General features: G+C 38.1%; 1 protein-coding gene across 1 annotated transcript in view; it reads right to left on the bottom strand.

Annotated features, from left to right (window-relative positions):
- Nucleotides 1–9,715: 9,715 nt before the first annotated feature.
- spop (speckle type BTB/POZ protein) overlaps nucleotides 9,716–24,108 on the bottom strand; it is an 81,571-nt gene continuing 67,178 nt past the window's right edge. The window contains exons 8-11 of the mRNA XM_065252683.2: nucleotides 23,278–23,333; nucleotides 15,633–15,755; nucleotides 15,199–15,341; nucleotides 9,716–11,867 (exon numbers count right to left, since the gene is read on the bottom strand). Coding sequence (XP_065108755.1) covers nucleotides 11,723–11,867; nucleotides 15,199–15,341; nucleotides 15,633–15,755; nucleotides 23,278–23,333 — 467 coding nt within the window. The 3' untranslated portion in view covers nucleotides 9,716–11,722. The remainder of the gene's footprint in view (nucleotides 11,868–15,198; nucleotides 15,342–15,632; nucleotides 15,756–23,277; nucleotides 23,334–24,108) is intronic.

Here is a 24,108-nt window from a genome sequence, read left to right as displayed (position 1 = left end):
CTTTGAGGGGCCGCGAAGGAATGCACCGTACACAAGGGGGTCACACACTGAAAAAGTTTGGGAACCACTGCCTTAGTAGATTAAACAAAAATAAAACGAGTAAACTGTATTAAAGGTGCAGTGTGTAGATTTTAGTGGCATCTAGTGGTACACTCTAAAAAACAAACGGTGCTATATAGCACCAAACAGTTGCTTTGGATCGTAACGATAGAAGAACCATTTTTAGTGCCATATAGCACCGGTGAAGAACCAGTGAAGCACCAGTGAAGCACCTGTGTAGAACCATATAGTGCTATGTAGAACCATATGTGGTGCTATATGGCCCCTATATGGTTCTACACTGGTGCTTCACTGGTGCTTCACTGGTTCTTCACCGGTTCTTCACCGGTGCTATATGGCACTAAAATGGTTCTTCTATCGTTACGATCCAAAGCAATTGTTTTGGTGCTATATAGCACCGTTTGTTTTTTTAGAGTGTAAGGTTTGCTTATTGCACCCCTCCCTTTCGAAGCACAAAAAAAAGGTCTTTATACTACACTCAAAACACAGTTATCTATAGAATTTTGCATTACTGTCTAAGGCTTCAGTCACACCAAAAGCGCTTTAAACGCTTGCAAACGCAAGGCGCGACGCACTGCCTTTTTTAAAAAAAGAGCAGTGCGACGCGGCTTTTCATATTGCTAAGCAACCACCGAGTCAGCTGTCTTGTCAATCAAATATTGAAGCGTGAGCGCTCTTTTGCTGTTAACTGTCATATCAGCAGAAACTTTAAAAAGAGGACGCTTGCTCTGACCTTGTTTGAGGGTGAGAGGTGCACAAACACACAGGAGAGAGTGAGCGAGTGGTGTCCGGTTCTTCAAAGCAACTGTAAACTTCCCTCACCACAACGTAAGGCCCGCCTCTCCCCTCATTCGATTGGACAATGGAAAGACACGAATGACGTCGGGCGCTTCTCCGCTCTCAGCGCTCCTTCAAAAACGCGTGCGCGGCAGGCGGCAAAAAACCGCAAGGCGCTCGGCGCGCATAAACAGCGCGCAAACGCGCCCTGCCCATAGAATATCATTCAAAAAAGGCGCCTGCAACTGCCATAAACGCTATTGGTGTGACTGGCCCCTAAAGATCCTTCTAAAATTTACACACTGCACCTTTAAAATTTGAGTAATTCTAAATGAAAACATTATTAAGTAAATTCAACTTCATTTTATCTTGTATATAAAACTTAGATTTAAAAGTAGAAAATTAACTTAAAATTTTGTGTTGAAACTACATGAATGATTTTAGTAAACATGACTTACTAGGCAGTAGACTCGTAGTTCCCAGCATGCTTTGCATGGGACTGCATTTGGAGAGTAGAATTTTTATTTAAATGCTATTTTTTTTAAACTAAAAACAAAGACTTGTTAGGGTTTAATGTTCGTTTATCTTCGGGATTTAGAAGAGTTTCTGTTTCCTCTTTGAGTTTGTAGTTACCATTGTTCAGCTTGTGCATAGACTGCAGTGCATACTGAAGTATGTTGCACTTTACAGCTGCCCAAAACAAAACTGGGTAGGCGCGTTGATTGAAAAAACATTTCATTCCCTCATCTCACAGAAAGATTTATAAATCAATGTTTATGGAAACAACAACAAACCATAAAACAGTTACCTGTACCAAGAAAAGTAAGTTAAACTGAGTAAAACTATAACTCAACTTGATTTTGTTGTGTTTGTATTAAGTAATGTTACAGTGTTTATTATACTTAAAAAAGGCTACACGTTGACTCAACTTATTCAATGCAGCTTGTCTTATATAGAAGTTAGATTTTTTTACAGTGTACTTCAGTGTCAGTTTTAAGAATGTGAAATGCCTTTAATGGGGGAAACAAGTGGTAATAAGGTTGAGAGGCAAAATGTGGGACTCTACTAAAAGTTAAATTTTTACACTGTAAAAAATGCAGCATTTTTGTCAAATCAAAATTTTTATGCTACTATAACTTAAAAAAAAAATGAAGTTAAACAGCTTCAACTATAGTTTAATAAATTATGTTAACAATTCACAGGTCAAACCTAAAATAGTATGTTGAATTGACTTGCAAAACCAAGTTGTTTTAACTACATTTCCTTTTTAACGCCATGACGACATCTATGGCAAGGGTGCACAAACCTTTTCCTACCAAGGGCCAAAAATCAAACCTGACTGAGGGCCATGGGCCAAAATTAAATGTTGCTGTGTTATATTAAAATTAAAGTTGCCCTGATTCTCCTAATTTATAATTTTCTAAAAATTGAAATCATTTTGCCAATATTTTTTTAATTTTCTTTTGTCTGTGTGCCACTGCCTCGATGTCTCCATTATTAGCCTATGGTACTGGAGTTTCATGATGCATGCCACTGTATTTTCTGGACTTTAAATTGCTCCAGAGTATAATTCGCATCCATCAAAAATGCGTCAGGAAGACAAAAAAAAAACATATATGTCGCAATGGACTACACGTTGCATTTATTAAGAAAATGATTTCATAAAATCCATGCCGAATAACAGACGTGTAATCTGGAAAGGCAAGTTATCCAACTAAACAATAGCTCAGAACAGCAGGCTGAATAGGTGTTTGTACGGCCAGCCAAACTATGAAAAAAAAGTGTGACTTATCCGGTATACACCTTCAAGTATGCATGTACATAAGGAAAAAAATTCTTCACTTTAATTCCTTGCATTTAATTTTAATTTACATAATTGTAATGTACAAATAAAAAATTTGCATTTTAGAAAATGTTTAATTAGAAATATAAACATCTGCGTCATTGACATTTACCCTTTTTCCTTATCTTACGTGGCATGACGGCCCAAATTAGATGTCATTTGAGCACCTCTGTTCTATGGCGAGAGTCCAGTTTAATATTAAAGAATAAAACGAAATAAGTCGTTTAAGATAATTTTTTTCTAAAAGCTTTAAATTACTTCTTGAAAACTTTACACAATATTTTTCATGTAACATTTAAATAGTATGGAACATGAGGGAGAGTAAATTATCATTTTTGGGTAAACTACAGTATCCCTTTAAATCTACTGACATAATGCAGTGCCAACCAGTGGCTTAAATGGAGAGATGCACATCAGGTTAATACACAACTATATTACACTTATCTACATGTACCGCCACAAACAATTATTAAACTCCAATACAGAAGCCTATAACAAAGCCTGTATAGGTACTCAGTTTCAAAAGGTTAAAAAGTTGTAAAAGAAAAAAATTACAGGTTGAATTAATTAAAATAAATGTTTAATAATAAATAGTAATGTGTATCAAAAAGGGGGGGGGGGTTGAGTGTGTAAGAACAGGCACGAGGCCCTTGAGATGAAGAACACGTCTGCTTTCATTACCTCTCAAATCCTTTAATTGTATTCTTATGCTGCGTCTCTGGTGAACGAAGGGGTTTGCTGAAGGATAAAAGTCTATTTGCTTTCCATCTCCCACTGAGAGTAGTGTGGGAAGAAAACCTGAAACAATTATGAAACCAAAACTAAAATAAACTGTTACAAAAACAAAAATTTATTAATTATCAACACCGTATTTATTTGCTAAAATATAAAACACTGATCTAAATTCTAGCCAAACCTGAATGCATTAAGTTGCAGAACAGTGACTGCCAACTTTTTGTAATGCATCTTTACTTTGACACAGGAGGAGGACTTTTGGCTGAATAGTTATCCCTAAAGAACATCCAAATAACCTTTCTGGTCAACAAAAGGTTTTTTGTAGTGAATAAAGGTATTTTTTAGATTATAAAATGTATGAAAAAATAGGTTATTTTAATAACCTTTAACTAAATGGTCATTTGACGTCAATAGTGTTAAGAGTATGTCTGTTTCATCACAACACACTCAAGAACCAATGAGATTTTAAAGGGATAGTTCACCAAAAATGAAAATAATGTAATTAATGACTCACCCTCATGTCGTTCCAAACTTGTAGTACCTCCGTTTATCTTCGGAACACAGTTTAAGATAGAAGGCTATCTGTGCCTTTTTACGACTTTATTCAGCATTGTCTTCTCTTTTGTTGTGAAGCGCATGTGCAAAACTAAAGTCACGTGTCTGCAGTGACGCTGATGATGTGTTAACCTCGGTTATCCTTTTTTTTCAAACTTACACTTACACATGCGTCTCCCTCAGACTGTAAAAGAAGCTCAGACGCACAAAAAAAAAAAAACAGCTGGGGCGCACCATATAACACGTCAGCCGCGTTGCACGTCATCCACGTCACATGACTTTAGTCTCACGCATGCGCTTCAACACATTCTAACTGGCCCCCTGATGTCACATGGACTACTTTGATGATGTTTTTATTACCTCTCTAAACGTGGACAGTATACCGTACATAGATTTTCAATGGAGGGTCAGCGAGCTCTCGGACTAAATCTAAAAAATCTTAAACTGTGTTTTGAAGATGAACGGAGGTCTTACGAGTTTGGAACGACATGAGGCTGAGTCATTAATGACATTATTTTCATTTTTGGGTGAACTATCCTTTTAAGTTATTTTAAAGCTTTGTAACATAAAATTACTTTTTGTGTTCAACTGAAGCAATTAAGTCTTATATATGATAGATGGTAAGTAAATTATAAGAGAATTTTCAGCACTTACACTTGTAAGCCATAAAAGCAAACAAACAGGAAACCAACAACCTAAAACTCGGCAACAGCAAACCTTGGCTCTGTGGATAAGATGACAAGATTTTAGCAAAACCATTATCCACTTTCTATCAGTTATCTCACTGCACACAAAAGCTGCGAAGAGGTCAAAATCTTTTCTCACATCTTGACTTTGACAATAGTCATCGACGGCTGACAGACAGCGCTGCTGTTCAGAAGCCACGAGACTAACAGCGCCAGTAGATAATGATTCACGTTCGCATTTATTCAGCACCATCGACTGCCCTGCTGCAGTCTATACGTCTGCTTAAGTAACACGCACACCCAGCGAGATAAACAACCACTGCTTTCTCCACATCCCTCTACATACATCTTTGTCTCATCCTCTTTCCTGAGCTGTCTCATCTACCGCCTTCTCTCTCTTGCTTTGCGTCACTTTCTATCAGTTTACCTCTCCCCCTTTCCCTTACACATCCATCCATCTCTTTTCCATCAGAAGGCTGCAGTGTCCTCCATTCATCATAGCAACTTGACTGTCCGAAAGCATCTATCTGCAGCCTGTGGTGAGACAAGCGACAATCAAATGTATGTTATTAAGACAAAAATTCTGAGCTTATGAGACAGGAACAGGAAATGCGTATGTGTGGGGTGGAAAGATTAGAAAATAAATCTGTAACATACACTCACACACAAACAGACATATACTATATCTATCTATCTATATCTATATATATCTAGCTTTCTATATCTCGATCTCTATCTATCTATACCTATCTATCTATACCTATCTATCTATCTATACCTATCTATCTATCTATACCTATCTATCTATCTATACCTATCTATCTATACCTATCTATCTATCTATACCTATCTATCTATCTATACCTATCTATCTATACCTATCTATCTATACCTATCTATCTATACCTATCTATCTATCTATCTATACCTATCTATCTCTCTATCTATCTATACCTATCTATCTATACCCATCTATCTAGCTATATCTATCTTTATATCTATATCTATCTTTATATCTATATCTATATCTCTATATCTATATGAGAAAACCAGCATCAAACCAGCATGGGAATTATGCTGGTTTAGCTGGTAGTCACCAGCATACCAGCACCAAAACACATATGCTGGTCTTGCTGGTATGCTGTTTTTCCAGCAGGGTAGTGTGTGAAATCAGTCTTATGAGATTAGCAGCATTAAAGTGTAATTTCATTGATTTTACATTGATTTTAATCTTTGACATGACCTTTCTCAGTCAATATTAAAGATTTCAAGGCTATATTTTCACAGAATGTCTTTTGCTTTATTATCTAGAAGATAATATAATTCTTTCATTTAGAAAACAGTGAAAGAAATTACTTTAGATGGGTTTTCACAGCCAAAAATCTATTTGTTCAGTGATGTATAGACAGTTTCAGCAGTAACAACATAAACAAGCGGCTTTCATGGTCACACATCACTTCCTGTAAACTCCGCTAAGAATAAATAACAACAAAGTACTTTAAACGTAGTTTATTTATATAAAAAGCAAAATAAACAACACGTAGGTTACCTAGGAAACCAAAACATTTGTTATTTTCAACTAGGTATTTGTTAAAAAGTCAGACCGTTAAAAAATCTGAAACCAGAAGTAAAGTTCCGACCAGACGTTTATCGCGTCACCGCACGTGTGTCCGATGAAACCGTCTATAGGACAATTCATTTTACATTATCAAACAACAGTACGTTTCGGATGTATTTTTTACCTCACCTTTGCTTTTTTGGTATAAACTAAAAATTATGAATAATTTTAAAAAGCAAATATGATGTTGATCACATGTTCTTAGAAAATAAATTTTATCAGATGTACTTCATTCTGCAAAAATCAAATGACAGGACATTTTGCCCCAAGTCAGGGATCATCTTAACCCAAAAGTGGAACAAGGCGCCCCCTTGGAATGATTTTCAATTTCATGTTGTAACAATCTAATTAAAAATGTTTCCATGGATTTCCCCTGATAAAAAATTGGCTGTTGCATCATCCTGCGTATGCTACAGTAAACTCACAAGTTACAATTTCCGGCAAACGCAGTTTGCATTCTTACGAGGACACCTCACCCCATCCTTCCTCTATTTGTTTATAGCCCCTTTAGCTTTATCAGAGGTAATTGTGTTCTCCCGTTTCACGCCAGAATAAGCCACTCATCCTGCCTCTTTCAACCTCTTTAGTCTTTGCCCATCCTTCTACAGCAAGCGTGCAACACAATCTATCCATCTCCTGCAGAACAACAGGCACAGACAGGCGCACATCCCGCTCGCAGCGTTGACCTGCTGCAGCCCCCCATTCAATAAAAGAGACAGTGTGATTGAGGGAGAGACAGAGGGCTGGTGATTGGCCATTTGTGCTCCTGTATCTATCGATCAACAGATATCGCATTGATCCGGCGGCGCAGCCGCATGAATTGCACACTTGATTGTAAACTGGACACGTGCAGATACAGGTAAATAATGGGAGTGCGGAGCCACGAGCCTGTAGAAAAACGGTTAATCAGAGAATGGCTTCAGAAACCTTGAACGAGATCTTCATAACACCAGAATTGAACCATCAATATACAAAAGCTTCATTCTGCACGCTCAAGGACAGCACACGCAGGCACCAGCGTGCACACATATGCAGATTTTATGAGTTTACTTGCGCGCATGGTGACACACATCTTTATGTGCTCCTCCTTTTATTGGCGTAAAAACGTGACAATAGTTACGGAAATAAATAACAGAAAACAGACAAATGCACGGATTGCACACACACTTAACCCGCATGGGGATTATATGGGCCATGCATATCTAATATTCCTAAGTGCTTTTATCCCTGATTCATGTTAAACAGAGCAGAGAGTATTTGAATTTCAAGAGGCTTTGGAAAAAAAAACTCAATTAAAACCATTTCTAGATGAGCTAAGGAGGAACGAGAAACCAGCCGGCAGCTTTCTTTTTGTATTTAATTCATCATCAGGTCTGTTATATAAACCTCCTAAGTTCATGGGAAGCCTGTGACCCATCTGCAAAATGGATAGTGGGACTAAAGGTCAAGGATATAATTTAATGTTTTCTGATATGTGTGATTTAGCAAAACAGGGCTATTTAAATCTATTTTCAGAATGGAGCACTATCTTATATAGCTCACAATATACTTCATATAGTTTACATAAATGGGCCTGTTGACGTAGACAAGACCGACATTACGATAATTCCTCCCGATTCTGAAATACAGCCGGCAAACTTCTGTCAGCATTGCAACCAAATCTTTCAAACATGGTAAGGAGCATCACATTTCTGGCTGACGTCAACGTACAGGTAACCCTAACCCTTCAAATCGATGAGTTTTGTACAAAATCAGAGCGTTTGAGGAAAGCAATATATCTGGAGCTACAAAAATGTGGAAAATAATATGTTTTTTAACCATAAACCACATTTTTTTAACCAAACCCATTGTATTATACCAAACACACAAAATAACGTTGTTTTTAGCAATGAAAACTGTGCGTTTTAATAAGCTTAACAAATATAAATGAGAAACTATTTAAGTCAAATATTTAAAATATTTAAGTAGAGGTAAAAACTAATTTTTTTTTAATTGTGCTGTAGTTGAGTGAAAAGTACAATATTATGCTTTGGAATGTAGTGAAACAAACATTTTGTCAAAGAAAAACATACTTATTAAGTATAGATTAGTAAAATACTATACATTTTTGAAAAAGATTTAGTGATGCTAGTCATATGAAACGTGATGATTTATATTTAAATTGTCAGCATAATTTTCTGCAACAAAATGTTTAAGTCTGTTTCTGTCCAGGCATTTTACACTGGGCTCATTTGCTCTGATGCCAGCCCGAAGGCGAATGTTCCGGCGCCCTCCACAGCACTGGTCTGGTTTCACACTTACCCGATTCTAATCAAACCCCAATTCACTTGTGTTAATCTCATTATATCACCAACGTGCACGTACACTGTAAAAAAATATTTGTCAATAGACACTTTTATTGTTTGTAAACAATGAAGACGTACCTGTAGCAACATATGCCCGCGCATTTTGGCAACAGAAGTATGGCTAGAAGCAGCAGCGTGTCAAGCTATGCGAGCGAATTAAGCAACAGACACACAGAAAGTTATTTTAAAAACTTTACTTTATCAAATGGTATCGAGCTACCAGATCAGCATACTATAGTGGAGTGGATAGAAGACGTTAGCAGATGGCCAAATATATAATATAAATATAAAATATGTAATAAAAATATACAAATATTAGTGCAACCGTAAACGCAACAACCAGACATTTTGATACTGGAAAAACGTTTTGATAAACTTTCTGAGTTGCTAAAATGTTAGAACCACTGGGAAACATCACCACTTCCATTGCCAAAATGCGCACGCAACTATTTGATTACGTGGGTTTATTCAACTTAAAATTATTAGCTAACTAAAAAAAAAATTGTCAAATAATATTTGAATTTATTTAAGCAAAACCTCTTCAAGATGCTTTTTGACGGTCAGTGTAATTTATATAACTGTGATTTGTTAAATCCACATTGTTTTCGTGCTGTTCTGGTCCATGTAATGACAGATATAGACACAATACACAATTATAGACATAAAAAGCCCATGGCACATTATTAAATATGTTTCTATAAAGTTTTACGATAAAATAAAAAATTCACTCAGTGATTGACAGCATGATGCAGTTGATCGTGTTTCCTTTCAACAGTTTAAGCATAAGATTTAGATTTATAGATGTATCTGTTTCTCTGAAAATTATTAAGATAAATGAGGATTCATTTGGTGCTGGGCAGAAAGTGAATGACAGCGCAGTCAACAGTGTGTTTTTAAATATTTCATTGCTTTCTTTTAAATTAAGTTTCTTAAATCAGTGGTTCTCAAACTGGGGGCCGGGGCCCCCTGGGGGGCCGCGAGATGGTGCCAGGGGGGCCCCAGTTTTATGACATTTTATAAAATACATTATTTATCATGAATTCTCATCTAAAATGTATCTTAATTTATTTTCATTATTACGAAAAAAATAACAGCACAGCTTTGGGGGGGGGCGCGAAGAAATGCACCATACATAAGGGGGGCTGCACGGAGAAAAAGTTTGAGAACCACTGTCTTAAATCTTTTAAATTTCTCATGACTGTTTGAAACGCACTTTGTGTCACATTCATGATATTATGGTAAAATTAAACCTTTTTGTGTCAATCCACGACCATTTAAACCATAAACAATGCTCTGTCACTTTAATTAAGCGTGACGCAGCAAAAATAGAGCCGACGCCGAAACGATCTCAGCACTGCTGCTTCAGTGACGCTCCTGCCACACGAGCTTGTCATCATAGAGGAACCATTTCTAGTGCTATATAGCACCTATGAAGAACCATACGGGGGTCATATAGCACCACTATAGCACTACATATATGTTTGGTTCTACTAGCACAATATGGTTCTACACCAGTACTTCATCGGTTCCTCTATGATGACAAGCCAAGAACCAATTTTAGTGCTATCTAGCACCGTTTGTTTTTAGAGTGTACAGTAAATCAGTAAAAAAATACAGTAAAGTACTGCAATTCATTAAAAGGCTGTAAATATAAAGTTACTGTATGCGCTGCTCAGTTAAATACTGAAACCCATGCCTATCCATGTATAACCCATTGTTAGATTGTTTACATTTCTCCTTGCACCTATTATTCATCAAACATCTTAATTTCTTGTCTGAAAGTCCTTCAGCCTTTCAGGTCCTCATTTGTTATTGTTTGTGATTTTGGCACTGTACAAAATCCCTGAATTTAATTTTACGGAAACAAAGAGTCTCCTTTACGCTGTCTGATAGAGATGCTTTTATTTCAAAAAACACATATTCCCCGGTTCAGCAAGAGCTGCCGATTTGCGTAATCCATGACAGAGCAAATAATAATAATAATAATAATAATTCCTTACATTTATATAGCGCTTTTCTCAGTACTCAAAGCGCTTTACATATGAACGGGGGAATCTCCTCAACCACCACCAAATATAAAGAGAGAAATTGAATCAGTAGAAAGCTGGATATCCACTGAGAGATCACCGTAACTAAACATTATATTGCGTCTGTTAAGGAACAGCGGAAAAAAATTAAACACAGCCAAGTTTGTTTTTCTTGTTTTTTTCTCCATACAGAAAGCCTGGATTCAAATACACAAGTGCTACAAGGAGGAAAAAATCTCAAATAAACATCACAAGGAAAATAAAAAAAAGATCCATAAGCATTTCCACATGTTTATACTCCTCGCCGGATTTGTCCATTTTTTTCACCTGTGAAAGAAGACCGAACCACAGCAAGTCCATTCGTAACCCAAGACATCTCTTGGGACACAGATCAAAGTTCACTAAGGTGACTATCTCTCCTTTCGGTTTTCTCGAGTCACACAGGAATCTACTAAATGCCGATGTCATAGAGGACACATGCTACCCCTTAAAAAGTTTGTCCTTTATTCCTGTCAACAAAACAGTCCGTAAAAATCCCTCCGTCCGTGAACGTTAAGAGGAATGTCTATTAACCTTTGAAGAATGGATGAGCAGGTACGACGAACCGGTTGACACAGTGAAGGACAGCACACGGTAGCGCCAGTGGGAGGATTCATGTCAAATTTTCACATCCACAATCCACTTCATATGTTTAACATCCCCACCAAACACTTCAGTCCTGTTTCTCAACCTCGATCCATCAATCCAACTTGAGGTCCATACTACACCCAAACAACATCCATTTATCTCCTAGACAGACAGCCGCATTTATGCAGAGGTTTTGGAAAAGGTTCCCCCAGCTACACCATCCACATTCCCCCAATGTTGATTAAACCATCTATGGGGCAGCAATACCGGGCAGTCACTGGCACTCTGGAGGGTGGTCTGTCTAGATAACGTGAAGGGGGGGGCAGATCAACAGCTGGTTTAGGCATCTAAAGGGTCAGAGCTTGGGGGATGTAAATCTAAAATAGCGCCCCCTTGTAGGCAGTCGTGTGAGTGCGTGTACGTGTATAAGGTAATGCCAGGGGACGGCACTAAGACTGTTTGAGGCGTTTGCGGGGTGGACCCAGGAAAGGGCACTGGGCGGAGGCCAGCGAGCGATACGCCTCGGCAACCAGGTGAGGGTGAGACGCAACCATGGACTTCCATCCTGAGGTCTCCATTACGTCGGATGCATGGCTGAGACAGGGAGAGAGAAAGAGATGTTGAGACAGTGTTTATTGCAGCGCTATCATGGGAATCACTGGCTGAATGACTCACAAATAAACATAGAAGGATAGATAGATGGAGAGATGAATGGACAGACAGACAATTTTAATTATTTCAAGGAAAATATTGCATTTAGCACTCAAGCCAGTAGCACCTGCGATTTCAGAAGATGCCGACCCCTCTTCACTGAGCTCAGCACCCTGAGGGCACCTGTACTGCACTACCACGCACACCCAAAAATGGCCTTTAATGACATTTAGCCGGAGAGTGTTTGTGTGTGAGAGACACTGACCTCTCCATAACCCCACTACGCTGTTGCCCCCAAACACTTCGCATTAATTGCAGCACTTGCTCCCTGTGTTGACAGAAGCCTTGCGGTCACATGCCCGTACCACTTGTTTCTCCAAAACAAAAGATCATTGCACGGTCAACATCATCTACACAGAACAGGTTACAAACAACAGCCTTTCAAAAATAGGTTGTATGCTTAGTAAAACTTTCTGTAAAGACCAAGCTAAAGCAAGGAAAAAAATAAACAGACTTCCTCAAGATAAATCCACTTGGCTGGTTTAAGTGAATACTTGATTATTTTTATTCCTCATTCCGTGACTCTGTCTGTGGCAAACCAGCACACAACAGGAAATAAATAGGATACTCTTGGGGTCTTTTGAGAAAGCACGAATTAAGCCTAACTATGCGAACAGTAACAGGAAAGAGTTGGATTTGAAAAAAGCAATTGAGGATCTGCAATGCACTGAATTGGTCACCTCAGTAGCCACTCTGAGTGAGCGAGCCAACAATAAAGGTTCAATTTATTTCAACTGATTCATTAAAGAATGAATCAGAGTTAATTCAATCACAAATCAGAGGTGTTCGCCACCAACTGAATAGAAATGCATGCAGTCTATTTATATTTTCTATTGCTGCAACCGAGTCTTGCTGCCACTCTCATATTACATTTAATTCAGTCTGCAAGCTTACAACTTCTGCAATTTCATCTGCTGTGGTACTGTAGATTCAGTAGTGGTGCCTAAAAAAACACTAGACCATACATCAAAAATACAGATTCAGTACTGGCTGAAAAATGGCAGATGGTTTTATTGAGGGGTCCTAACCACTGCTCCATAACTCTGACCTCGATTTACTACCAATTGACTTTTAAACCCAATACCAAACTTTAGCTTTTAATGCGGCAATATTGCAATTTTTCCTGAGCATTGAAGATTCTCCTGCTGGCAGTTGTTGTCCTGTGATGACTGGACACGGTCTGGCTCGGTGGGAAAACTGCTCCGACAGTAAACTCCTACGTGTACTGCTGCAATAAACTATTTGAGAAGAGAAGGATGGGCTCATAAACCAATAACATAAGCAGCAACAATAAATGCAGAGAAAGAAGGGCAGAAAGGACGAAGCGTTTTGAGGGAGGGTTTGTGTTGCTGTGTGTGTTTGTTTTCTGGGTTGCCTTGTTATTGATCTCCCTCTGTCTCTGCTGTTGTTGTGGCGGTGGGTGTTTTGTATAGAGATGGGGAGAGAGAGGGAGCGAGAAAGAAAGAAAGAAAGAGTGAAAGAGAGAGATGAAATGAGATGAGATGGCCACAGTCCAGTTTCAAGCTAGCCAAGTTACTGCCATCCACAAAATGAACTCAAAATTATACCGTCCAATATAGCTGATGCAAAAGAGAGACAAAATAAGCTAGTAAAAATCAACAAAAGAGTGAAAGATGAGTTTGAAAAGGTTCACGACAACAAGTAAGGACCTCCCTTACATGATCCAAAAGACCACAGCCATAAAGAGCTGCAGGGATGATGTATTTTGTAGGCAAAACTCAGAAACAAGTTAGGATTTTAAAGGCGGGGTGCATGATTTTTTTTAAACAATTTGGAAAAGGGAGTCGGGCAGTGTACCAAAACTCACTTGTAGCCAATCAGCAGTAAGGGGCATGTCTACTAAACGACATCGTTGCCTGGGTTACGTATGTGTGGGGCGGGTCTATCAAAAGAAGGTCCAGATTTTTTTTGGGTGGGGGCGTGTTTGTTTAGGTGATTTCAAATGTCAACATTGGCTTTCAGAGATCATGCACCCCACATTTAACCCTCTGGGGTCTAAGGGGTTTTAGGGCCCTGGGGAATTTTTGACATGCACTGACATTTGTGCTTTTTTAGCTTTTTACTACTGGTTCTCTCAAGCCAAAGTCAACAGGATTTTGAATGGGGTTCCGGGTTAACAACTTAATTCCGATTTTGGGTTACCACAAACTCAACATATTTTTGTTTTATTCTACGATAAAAACCACCTCAGTAAAACCCCCATTTGTAATTTTTTGGGGGGAGGGGGTTATGTTTTGAAAAGGGCAGTTGCTAATGGCACTTTTCCATTGCATAGTACCCCACAGTTTGGTTTGGTTCGGGTCAGGTCGGGTCAGCTCACCTCACTTTTGCTTGGTTAGCTTTTCCATCAACTTTAGTATCACTTTGGAGTGGGAGGGATTATAGGCGTGTCAGTAAATTTGCGACAGAGTTGAGCTACTGTAGTGTAGTTCGCTTATAGCCTAAGATCAAAATTCAAAATTCAAGTTGTGAAGATTATGTTGATGGACAAAATGTGCAAATACCCAATAACCTGTGTAAAATATTTTGTACAGAAAAGTATATGGAAACATCCCCTCGACATATTGCAGAGGTACCCATGTAATGCTAACATCTGGGTTGGCCTACAAAAATACACCATCCCTGCACCTCTTTTTTGTGAGTCCAGTGGGAGGGGCCAGAGTGAAGGAGAGCAGTGATTGGCTGGGCTTAACAAAATAAAACCTAATCCAGTGATGCGTTGTCACTACATCCCACATTTGATGGTGTATGTGTTTTTATGGCAAACATTTGGTTTCTATAATAAAATGGATCCCATTTTCAATCCCAACAACACTTTATCAGATTGGTTAACAGATGAAGTTTTATTAAACTGTAAAAATGGCTTAGAAGCATTAGTAAGAATGAGATGACAACAGTGATAAACAAATCGGTAATGTCTGCAACCATATGCCACTGCTTTCAAACAAATGTTTATAGCTGCATCATTTCAAGCTATTATTCCAAAGTAAAACTTTTATTGCAATAAACTTAATGTCTAATGAAATGATAATTAGCATTTGATTGGTCAGGCAAGTGAAAACATTGGCATGGTAACATGCTGGTCTGACTTGGGCATAGAAATCGGTTGGGCTCTGATGGATTCTAATAGACTGAATCCTTCAGAGGAAAGGTCATGATAGTAAAGCATCAGGATAAACAGAGCATCACTCACTAGTTAATGAAGTCGACGGCCTGCGTCTTAAGCTGGTCGGCGCTGTGCAGGTCGGCCAAGATTAGAATCTCTGCTGCGTTTTCCACTGATAGACTGGTGCACAGAGCGTCCTCACACATCACCTTCAGCCGCTCCAGAGCATACTACAAACACAGAGACATACTGATAGATCACCGCACAAAATAAAGCAGGTACTGCATTGCGATTGGCAGCTGTTTTAATACTTCACGGTTTTTTGTGCTAGCTGCTGAAGACTTTACAACACATTCTGTATTCAGTATTTTCACTGGTGTGTGCCAAGAATATAAACCTGAACACATGTTCTTCAAAACCCTGAGATTTGTTGTCATCATGGCATTTTATTACTGTATTTTAATACCATCTAGGAACCCAAACATACTTTTAGTATAAACTATGAGAAGTCTAATACTCACTTTGTCAGCGGCAGCGAGCAGGTCGTCGGCCATCTTGTCCAGGTTGGGTGCTTTGCCAGTGTAGATAAAGAACATCATCTCTTTAAAGACCTCAGCCTCCACATCGTTTATCTCTACTCGATTCTACACCACAAAAAAAAACAGCACAACCTTGTCAATCTCATTTATTTAAAAAATAATAATTATATGTTGGATTTACTTTAAAAAGTTGCATGGAACCACTTGACAATTTTTTTATCAACAAAAAAATTTTTTGTAAACTTAACAAATGCTCTTTGATGCCCCCTCTCGCACAAACTTCTGTCAATATTACTAGACCTGAGTAGCCTGGGTTTCCCCATGCTGCCTTGCGTGCAAATTTATTCACGCTGCAAGTCTAGCATGGAAACTATGGACCTTTTTGTCCCTGAAATAGGGAACCAATCACAAAACGAGGAGGGGGCAGCAAGACGATGACGATGTCTACGCGACACACCAAAGCAGTTTTGTTTAACTAACACAGTAGATGCAGCCTTAGATAGTATTCCAAGTAGTTTTGAACACAAGTTTATTTAAAAAAAGAGCAATTTTTGGCGTTAAACAATTTTATATCCAAGAAGGGTGTTTGGATTTGGGACGACATGATAGCCACAGAGTTTTATAGGACTAACCTGCTAGGCATCGTTGTTGACGAAGTACAATTAACTTATAAATGGTAAGTGGTATTTATTAATATCATATTGTCATTATGCCTGTACTGTGATTGTCACAGTGCCACTAAATTGTGTTGATTTTCAATATCAATATACAGCTATCGGTTTAGTTGCATAGCTTTCAGCTGTGTGCACACGTACCGATCAAAGTGGTTTACGTTTGAATTTATGGCACTCTACATACGTCATCTGGTGTAATTGAAACAATTGGCTATGAGCTACATACAGACATTCGTAGCACCCAATAAATGGCTCTAGGCATTCGTAAACCACGCCTCAAATACAAGAAAATAAGCATCCCAGACCACGTCTTATTCTCTATAATGCCGAGTTCAGACTGCACGATTTTAGCCCTGATTTTGACTCGCCGTCAGGTTTTGAGAAATCGCAGACAAATGCCCGAAATCAGAGGCAAATCGATGCTCGTGCACGCGAGTGACAATCACACAGTGTGAATTATAAAAGACGCGTTCTGAGAGGATCGCCGACGAGTCGCAGACACCTGTGAGATATTTGGCATGCTAAATATCTGGACCGGTCGGCGATTCAAAATCATGCCGTGTGAAATGTGTTTTGACTGACAATAACATCGGCGATGACCTACAGCCAATGAGAGAGCAACATACAGGGCAGCTGGAAGTTCGGGGAGGAGTCTCTCCAAACATTTCCTCCTTCATAAACTTTATTTCTTCTTCTTTCTGCTGCAAATGAGCGCACATGCAATTTGTATGGTAAGCTTCTTGCGAGCTACCATTTTTAATAATAACCCCAGTCTTGAATTCACGTCACTTCTCGCGTGCGTTTGGTTGTGAAACGTAGTTTGCGGACCGGGAAAAGTTATCGCCGATTCCTCTTACGGTAACGTCATGCAGTATGAAAACCCCTGTCGCCAATCCATCATGCAGTCTGAAACAGCAGCGACTGAATGCTACCCCAGATAATCACGCAGTGTGAAACCACAGGTGACCCGACTAGTTTGAAAATCATGCAGTCTGAACTCGGCATAACAGTGGTTCTCAAACTGGGGTCCGGGGCCCCCAGGGGGCCACGAGATGGTGCCAGGGGGGCCCCAGTTTTATGACATTTTATAAAATACATTCATTTATCATTTATTCTGTGTAATTAAACCTAAAAAATAAGGCTACTACTAACCAACAGCACTACTTTGTATAACTTAATATGTTTTGTTTAATTAAAATGTAAAATTGTAGAATTTTTTTGTCATAAATTTTCTTTGGGGGGGCCGCGAAGGAACACACAAGGGGGGCCCCATGCGGAAAAAGTTTGAGAACCACTGCTCTATAAGACTGGTTTGGTGTTAGCCAGGCTAGCACCCAAAATCCAAGTGCTGCAAACTAAGTGCTCTTCCGCTAGAAAAATATAGTTCTAATTTGTATCCACTTAAAAAAATCACCACTTTTTTATGTGCCACCATACTCATGTAACAGTCTTTAAATGGGGAAAACATGGAAGTGTTTGGTTGCTTCTAAATTCATTCCTGTTTGGATCTTAAGGGATGAATGGGGCTAAGCTAAATGCTAACACATTCACAAAACACTATAGAAAGATCAAAAGTGCAAAAAAGATAGGTATGTATTAATTTGTCTAAGTTGAGGTAAAAACATAGTAAAATGTTGAAAATGGTGGTGTTTTCCTTTAAAGCTGATGTAATGGCCCTGCTGTAGCTCTGATCCAATAAGTTCAGAGCTGTTTGGGTTGTTTAAAAAACACTAGAAGTCCGTCCTTTCCACTACGGAGCTCATACGGTCTCCCCTGAGCACCCTACACAGTTAACTAAAGAGACCAATGACCTCCACCAAATGAATCAGAGAGCACACGCAAAAAGCAGAGTGATGCTAAAGATTGAAACGCAGCCCAAAAAGCCAATTCTGTTACCGCCTGATCAATGTTCTAGAAAGACTGCCGCGAGTTCCCTTCTGCCCGAGGCTGCCAAAGCATGAGCTCATTGTCGCGGTGGGAACAATGGCTTTTCCGTCCCAGCCTGTCTGCCACAGCTAAAGCAATTAATGCAGCAACTGCACCGAACTGAGCATCCCACACACAGCCATAGATACACACAAGGTCAAAGTAAGGGTGACTTAAAACCAAACAACTATATATCAAAGGCTATTACAGAAAGTAAAAGTCTGTGGAGCTTAAGGGTACACCGACAATCACATACACATCTGATGTTGTTTTCACACTTGGTTAAATTGCTTTGTTCAATGCCGACAGGGCGTTTTCCACTGACAGGGTGATGCTTCTGAATCACATCCCTGAATCTGGAACATCTCCACACATTCCCACTCCAAAAAACACTAAAGCCTGCTGGGTTCTCACCAGGAACTGCTAATATCAGAGGCCAGATGGCAGGATAATGTCATCATGATGAGGTTTCTCAAAGCAAAGTGAAAATTAATTTCAGTAATTGTAGTGATGAATTTGAAATGCGTTTTCCTTAGTAATTTGTTTATATAGTTACAGATTGTAAAATAATGCATCAAAAGCAACCTGTGGCACTAACAATTTGTTGAATTTAAATGGATAGTTTAATCGAAAATGAAAATGTTGATAATTTACTCACCCCCAAGTTGTTTCTAACCTGTATAAATTTTGTTCTGCTAAACACAAAGGAAGATGTTTTGAAGAATGTAACCAAACAGATCAGGGGCACCATTCACTTCCATAGTACAATTTTTTCTTAGCATGGAAGTTAATGGTGCCCATGATTTGCTTTGTTATAAACATTCTTCAAAACATCTTTATGTTTAGCAGAAAAAATTATTTATACAGGTTTGGAACAACTTGGGGTTTGAGTAAATGATGACAGAATTTTCATTTTTCGTTGAACTATCCCTTTAATTACTTTTCCATGTTAGAAAGTTCTCTAAGGAGTAAACACACAAAAGAGTAAGACTATTAAATGCAGCATGTTTTTTGTGGCTGGGTCATGTCAGTTCAATCAATCAATAAAAATAAGAGGACTCTGGGCCAAGCATACAAGTACCCGCACCATTTCAGTGAAAAAGGTGTATATTTGGTTTTACAACCGAAACTCGACCCGGCACTTTCTTTCTTTTTCCAGTACTTTCTAGTTTCTTCTGTCATGCATGGATCACAAGAGATGAGAGGAATGCAAATAGCTCCCCAAAATCAATTTTCAAAAAAATGCCACCAGCCTCTGACATCAAAATGACTGAGGTTGACACCACAAGCTCTAGTCACTAAAGACAAAAGTACCCAGAAATGTTCCCTTAGCATGCTTGTCTTTAAGATAAAAAAAGATAGTATTAAAAATTTGCAAATCTCAAAGCACTTACTCTATTCTACTTCGATTTTCCCTATTGAAGCATCAAAGCCATCCATGTTCTACAGACACACCCACCAAGTCACTGAGCCAAAACCATCATTTAAATTAGAGACATTCAACACTCGCCTGACACGTGACTACACTTTGCCTAAATTGTGCTTATACGCAAATTCAACCTCCAGATCCCACCGATCATCAATTAAATGCACAACAAACACACACTCAAATCTCTTCTATGGCATTAAAGTCTCGCCACATTTGCAAGGATCTTTACAGAGTTAATAAGCAGCATAACAAAAAGCAGGAGACCTGCTCCACAAACACAAGCACATCCCATCCCAAAAAACTACATGATGAAACTCAGGGAAAGGGGTTGCGGAAAGACAGGAGAGGCTGAGGAATACGGGATCAGCAGATGTTGGAATTTTGCAGATGGGGAGATGGAAAACAGGAAGTGTGTCAGTGAAAGTTTGAGGCGCTTGCTAAACCTATTACATCACGCTATTATATTAGCTTCCTATTTTTACCATAAAAAATCTTCATGGTCTTTAACTCTTTCCTTGCCAATGACGAGTTAACTCGTCAATTAAGAAAAAACGCTTCCCTGCCAATGACAAGTTTGTGTGGCAATCCGTATTTCTGCTATTATCCACCAGGTGGCACCAACTTATAATACCCGGAAGTATCCCCTTAGGGCAAACAGTTCAAACTCTGTGTATGGTTTGAGGATTGCTTTGAATCTGATCTCTATCAAAAGTCCTTAAAAAAAACACAATTATCTCAGCTTTTTGCACAAAATTTTGTATTTTTGAAGAAACCTAAACATATTTGAGAGCTGATAAAAAGAGAACAAAAAAAATGTAGGATAAAACTAATTTTTATTGAAAGAAGAGGGTCTCTGTTCTTTCATTTGATATATTGCATATTTATTGGGGCTGTCAAACGATTAAAATATTTAATCTAGATTAATCGCATGATTTCATGAGTTAACTCGCGATTAATCGCAAATTAATCTCACATTTTTATCTGTTCTTAATTTACCTAAATGTAACACTTTTCAAGTTTTTAATGCTTTAATAAACATGGATTTGGACAAATATATATGCTATTTTTATGAAAACCTGAGACTCATCTAGACAGCGCGGGGCACTTGCTGGGTCTCAATTCATCCAAAAGTGGGTGAAACCAAGGGTCAAACATAAATTGTGCGTTGTGTTAATCGCGCGTTAATAAAATGAGTGGCGTTGAAATGAATTTGCGTTCATGTTAAACAGCCCTAATGTTTATATATTTAAAGAAGAACATTTTCTGGAAGGCATTTAACTTTTGTGAAAATCATAAAAAAAATACTGACGCTGGTTAGCAACTTTTTTTTAAACGCTGGCGGGGAAAGAGTTAAAATGCAAGGTCATGATGCACCAGATCAGTTTCAGTTTGAAAACAATAGACGTATCTCAACATATCTTGAATGTGTAATTAGATACATTAGAAGCGTTGCCTTCTGTTCAATTACACGGCACTTCCACTTGCTGTTATAAATGCAGGAACATGTTTAGTGCAAACTGATTTCTTAGCTGTCATAAACTGTCAAGTATGACAAGTGAGTAAAACGCCAAATCTGCTCAATTCCCAAAGACAGCACAGCAGCTGTTCGAACACTAAAAAATAATTAAGTAAAAATTCGTTTTAGGATGCATATTTAAAAAACTGATAGTAATGACTGTAAAATCTGATTGGATTAGGCATGTTCAAAGTGGCAGAAAAAATAACCGCACATATCTGCAAAACTAGTAGGGCATGAAGCTTGCAAGATATACTCATAAAATGTATAGCTTGACTAGGGCTGGGCGATAGAGCTAAAATGTTTATCATCAATATAACATGTTATATAATTCGATAGCGATAATTATTGATATATTTTATTAAGCTTTTTAAAAAATTGACAAGTAGAAAAAAAGTACAGTATGCTTTATTTACACAATTTATTAAGGAAAACAATAAACAATTTTAGTTTAGCAGAAAAAAAAAATCTCTTACATAAAGGTTAAATTGGTGTTAAATAAACCGTATAAATGCTCTCTCTGGAGCATTTTTGTCACCATAATGTTTGATTTCTGTTCTTTGTTTCTTGTTGTTTGTTCTAAACTTTGTTTGCAATGGTGGATCGGCTACTTTACTTCACTTACATTTTTTTATGTACTGTTAATGTCGCCAAATTAGTACGGCCTGGTGGAACAACAATTTGAAAAAGAAATCATTTGTAATACATATGTGCCATCCGCACATAGCCGCAGCGAGTATACTTTGAAAGCTGCGCTGGCGAGTGTGCGCAGGAGCCGGATGCGGAAAAGACGTATACCGGCCCACAATGCACAGCTTCCACACAACATTGTTGTGCAAAAAATGATGAAAAAAACAAAGAACTGCCACACTGGCGAGCTAACATTTCCTTTTATTATTGACAATCTCATCGGCCACAGCACTCATTCCACGTTTCGTGCTTTTCCTGCTACAGAGAGATAGCGCAACCGAACCCTAAAGCAACACTTGCTATCGGCTGTTTGCTTGTCACTCACGGCGGCACGCTCCTTTATTATGGCATATCATAGGCTGCTTAAAATCTAGGAACAGCGATGTTAAGTAGTCCAATGCAGTTTTGGCAATGCATTAACAGGCGTTATATCAAGCCTCTTTTTTTTTTTATCGTTATCGTATCGACGGCACATACCGATATTGTTTTATCGTCCAGCCCTAAGCTTGACTATGCTTTAAAACACTATCATAAATCAAATGTAAATTTAATTGAACATAACTTTTCCACACTTTATTAACTACAGTAAATCTTTTGTTTATCATAGATGTTTTTGCCGCTGGCCTTTTCGTAGGTGAAATTAACACAGTTTCGATGCTAATTCAATTCAAGCATACAAATTCCGCAAATACTTTCTTTTTGTTAAACATCATATTCAGGTTTGATGTTAAGAAAGTCTTTTAAATTATTAAAGCTTTGATTATTGGAGCTTTGCTGTCTGCGTGTATAAATCACTCATAGTCTTCAACAAAAACACAAAGAAGAGAAAAAAGTAATATAACATCTAAGGGAATAAATGCAATAATTGCAATCATTAGCTGAGTATTTATATATTAAAAACTATCCCCAATCTTAACAGTGCATGTGTAATGATGTACGGCAACAATCTTTAACGCCTCTATGAACCGACATTCTGCTTCTACGTCAGACCTAACATTAGTGTCACAATCAGATTGGACGCCACTAAAAACAGCAAATATTGATTTATTATCTGCTTTTGAAAATGAGTGTAATGAGACAGACGGTACAGCTGAACAGTTGCATAAAAAAAGAGACATTAGACTGCACACACACACGGCTGGGCTAAGAATTAGGCCTCTGATAAGTAAAATGAATTTGAGCCCTACGGAGGGATCTCTAATAAAGTTCAACGCTGCAGAAATTAGATATTACAAGATGAATAATAACACAGAATATCAAGCAGTGCACAAACACATACACAAAGGGACTACAGTATGTGATTTAGAGAGTGTGAATGGATTGAGGTTTTGTCAATGCTTTTGAATCCTAAAGTGGGACGGAGATTGAGAGTGGGGGGAAGCTTTAACTCACCTTTTTACTCTCCTCCATTTCATGTTCAAACATGGCACTGAAAACTGGGGAACGTGCTAGAGAGAGAAAGAGAGAGATTTGTTTTATACACAACACAAAAAAGTGACTGACCACTTTTTTTTTACCATGCGAATGCTTCAAAAGCCTAGAGCAAAACAATACATTCTGGCATTAATTACAATATTACAAACATCGACTCAAACAAAAATGCTTGTTAATACATTGCTTATTTAATCTTATATGAATACTTTTAAAAGTCTGGGTTATTTTTGACCCATAACGGGTAAATATTGGACAGAACACACCGCTGGGTTAAAACTGCTGAGTTATTATACCCCATGGTTGCATAACAACAACCCAACCATTGGGTCATTTTTAACACAGTATGGGGTTGTTTTTAAACCAGCATGGGGTCATTTTTAACCCAGCATGTGTTCTGTCCAATATTTATCCATTATGGGTCAAAATATCCCAAGAAATGATCTACTCAACTTTTATTGCAAATTGTGTAATAAAATTAAATACAAGAATACACAAATGTGTTCTAAAGACCTCAAGTACAAAAACAATGTATTTTAATGTCAAATATTTTAATAATACAAATCTTCAAAAAACCATAAGCTTAAGGTTTTACATGTATCTACTTGTCAAACCTAAGCCCATTTCCAATACTTTTTGTGGTGTATTTAAATAAGGCAAGGCACGCGTTTCTCAACTTTATAAATGAGGTCTCTGCGTAACACACAAACTCAACATGAGGGTATATCAGGCTCAACTTTTTTGTTATGACATGCGCAGAAGGCATACCGACTAAAACAACAGCAAGACCTC

This window comes from Paramisgurnus dabryanus, chromosome 3 (assembly GCF_030506205.2).
Source record: "Paramisgurnus dabryanus chromosome 3, PD_genome_1.1, whole genome shotgun sequence".
In the NCBI taxonomy this organism is placed as follows: Eukaryota; Metazoa; Chordata; class Actinopteri; order Cypriniformes; family Cobitidae; genus Paramisgurnus; species Paramisgurnus dabryanus.
Note: the sequence above shows the minus strand (reverse complement) of the source record. Positions and strands in the feature narration are given on the sequence as shown.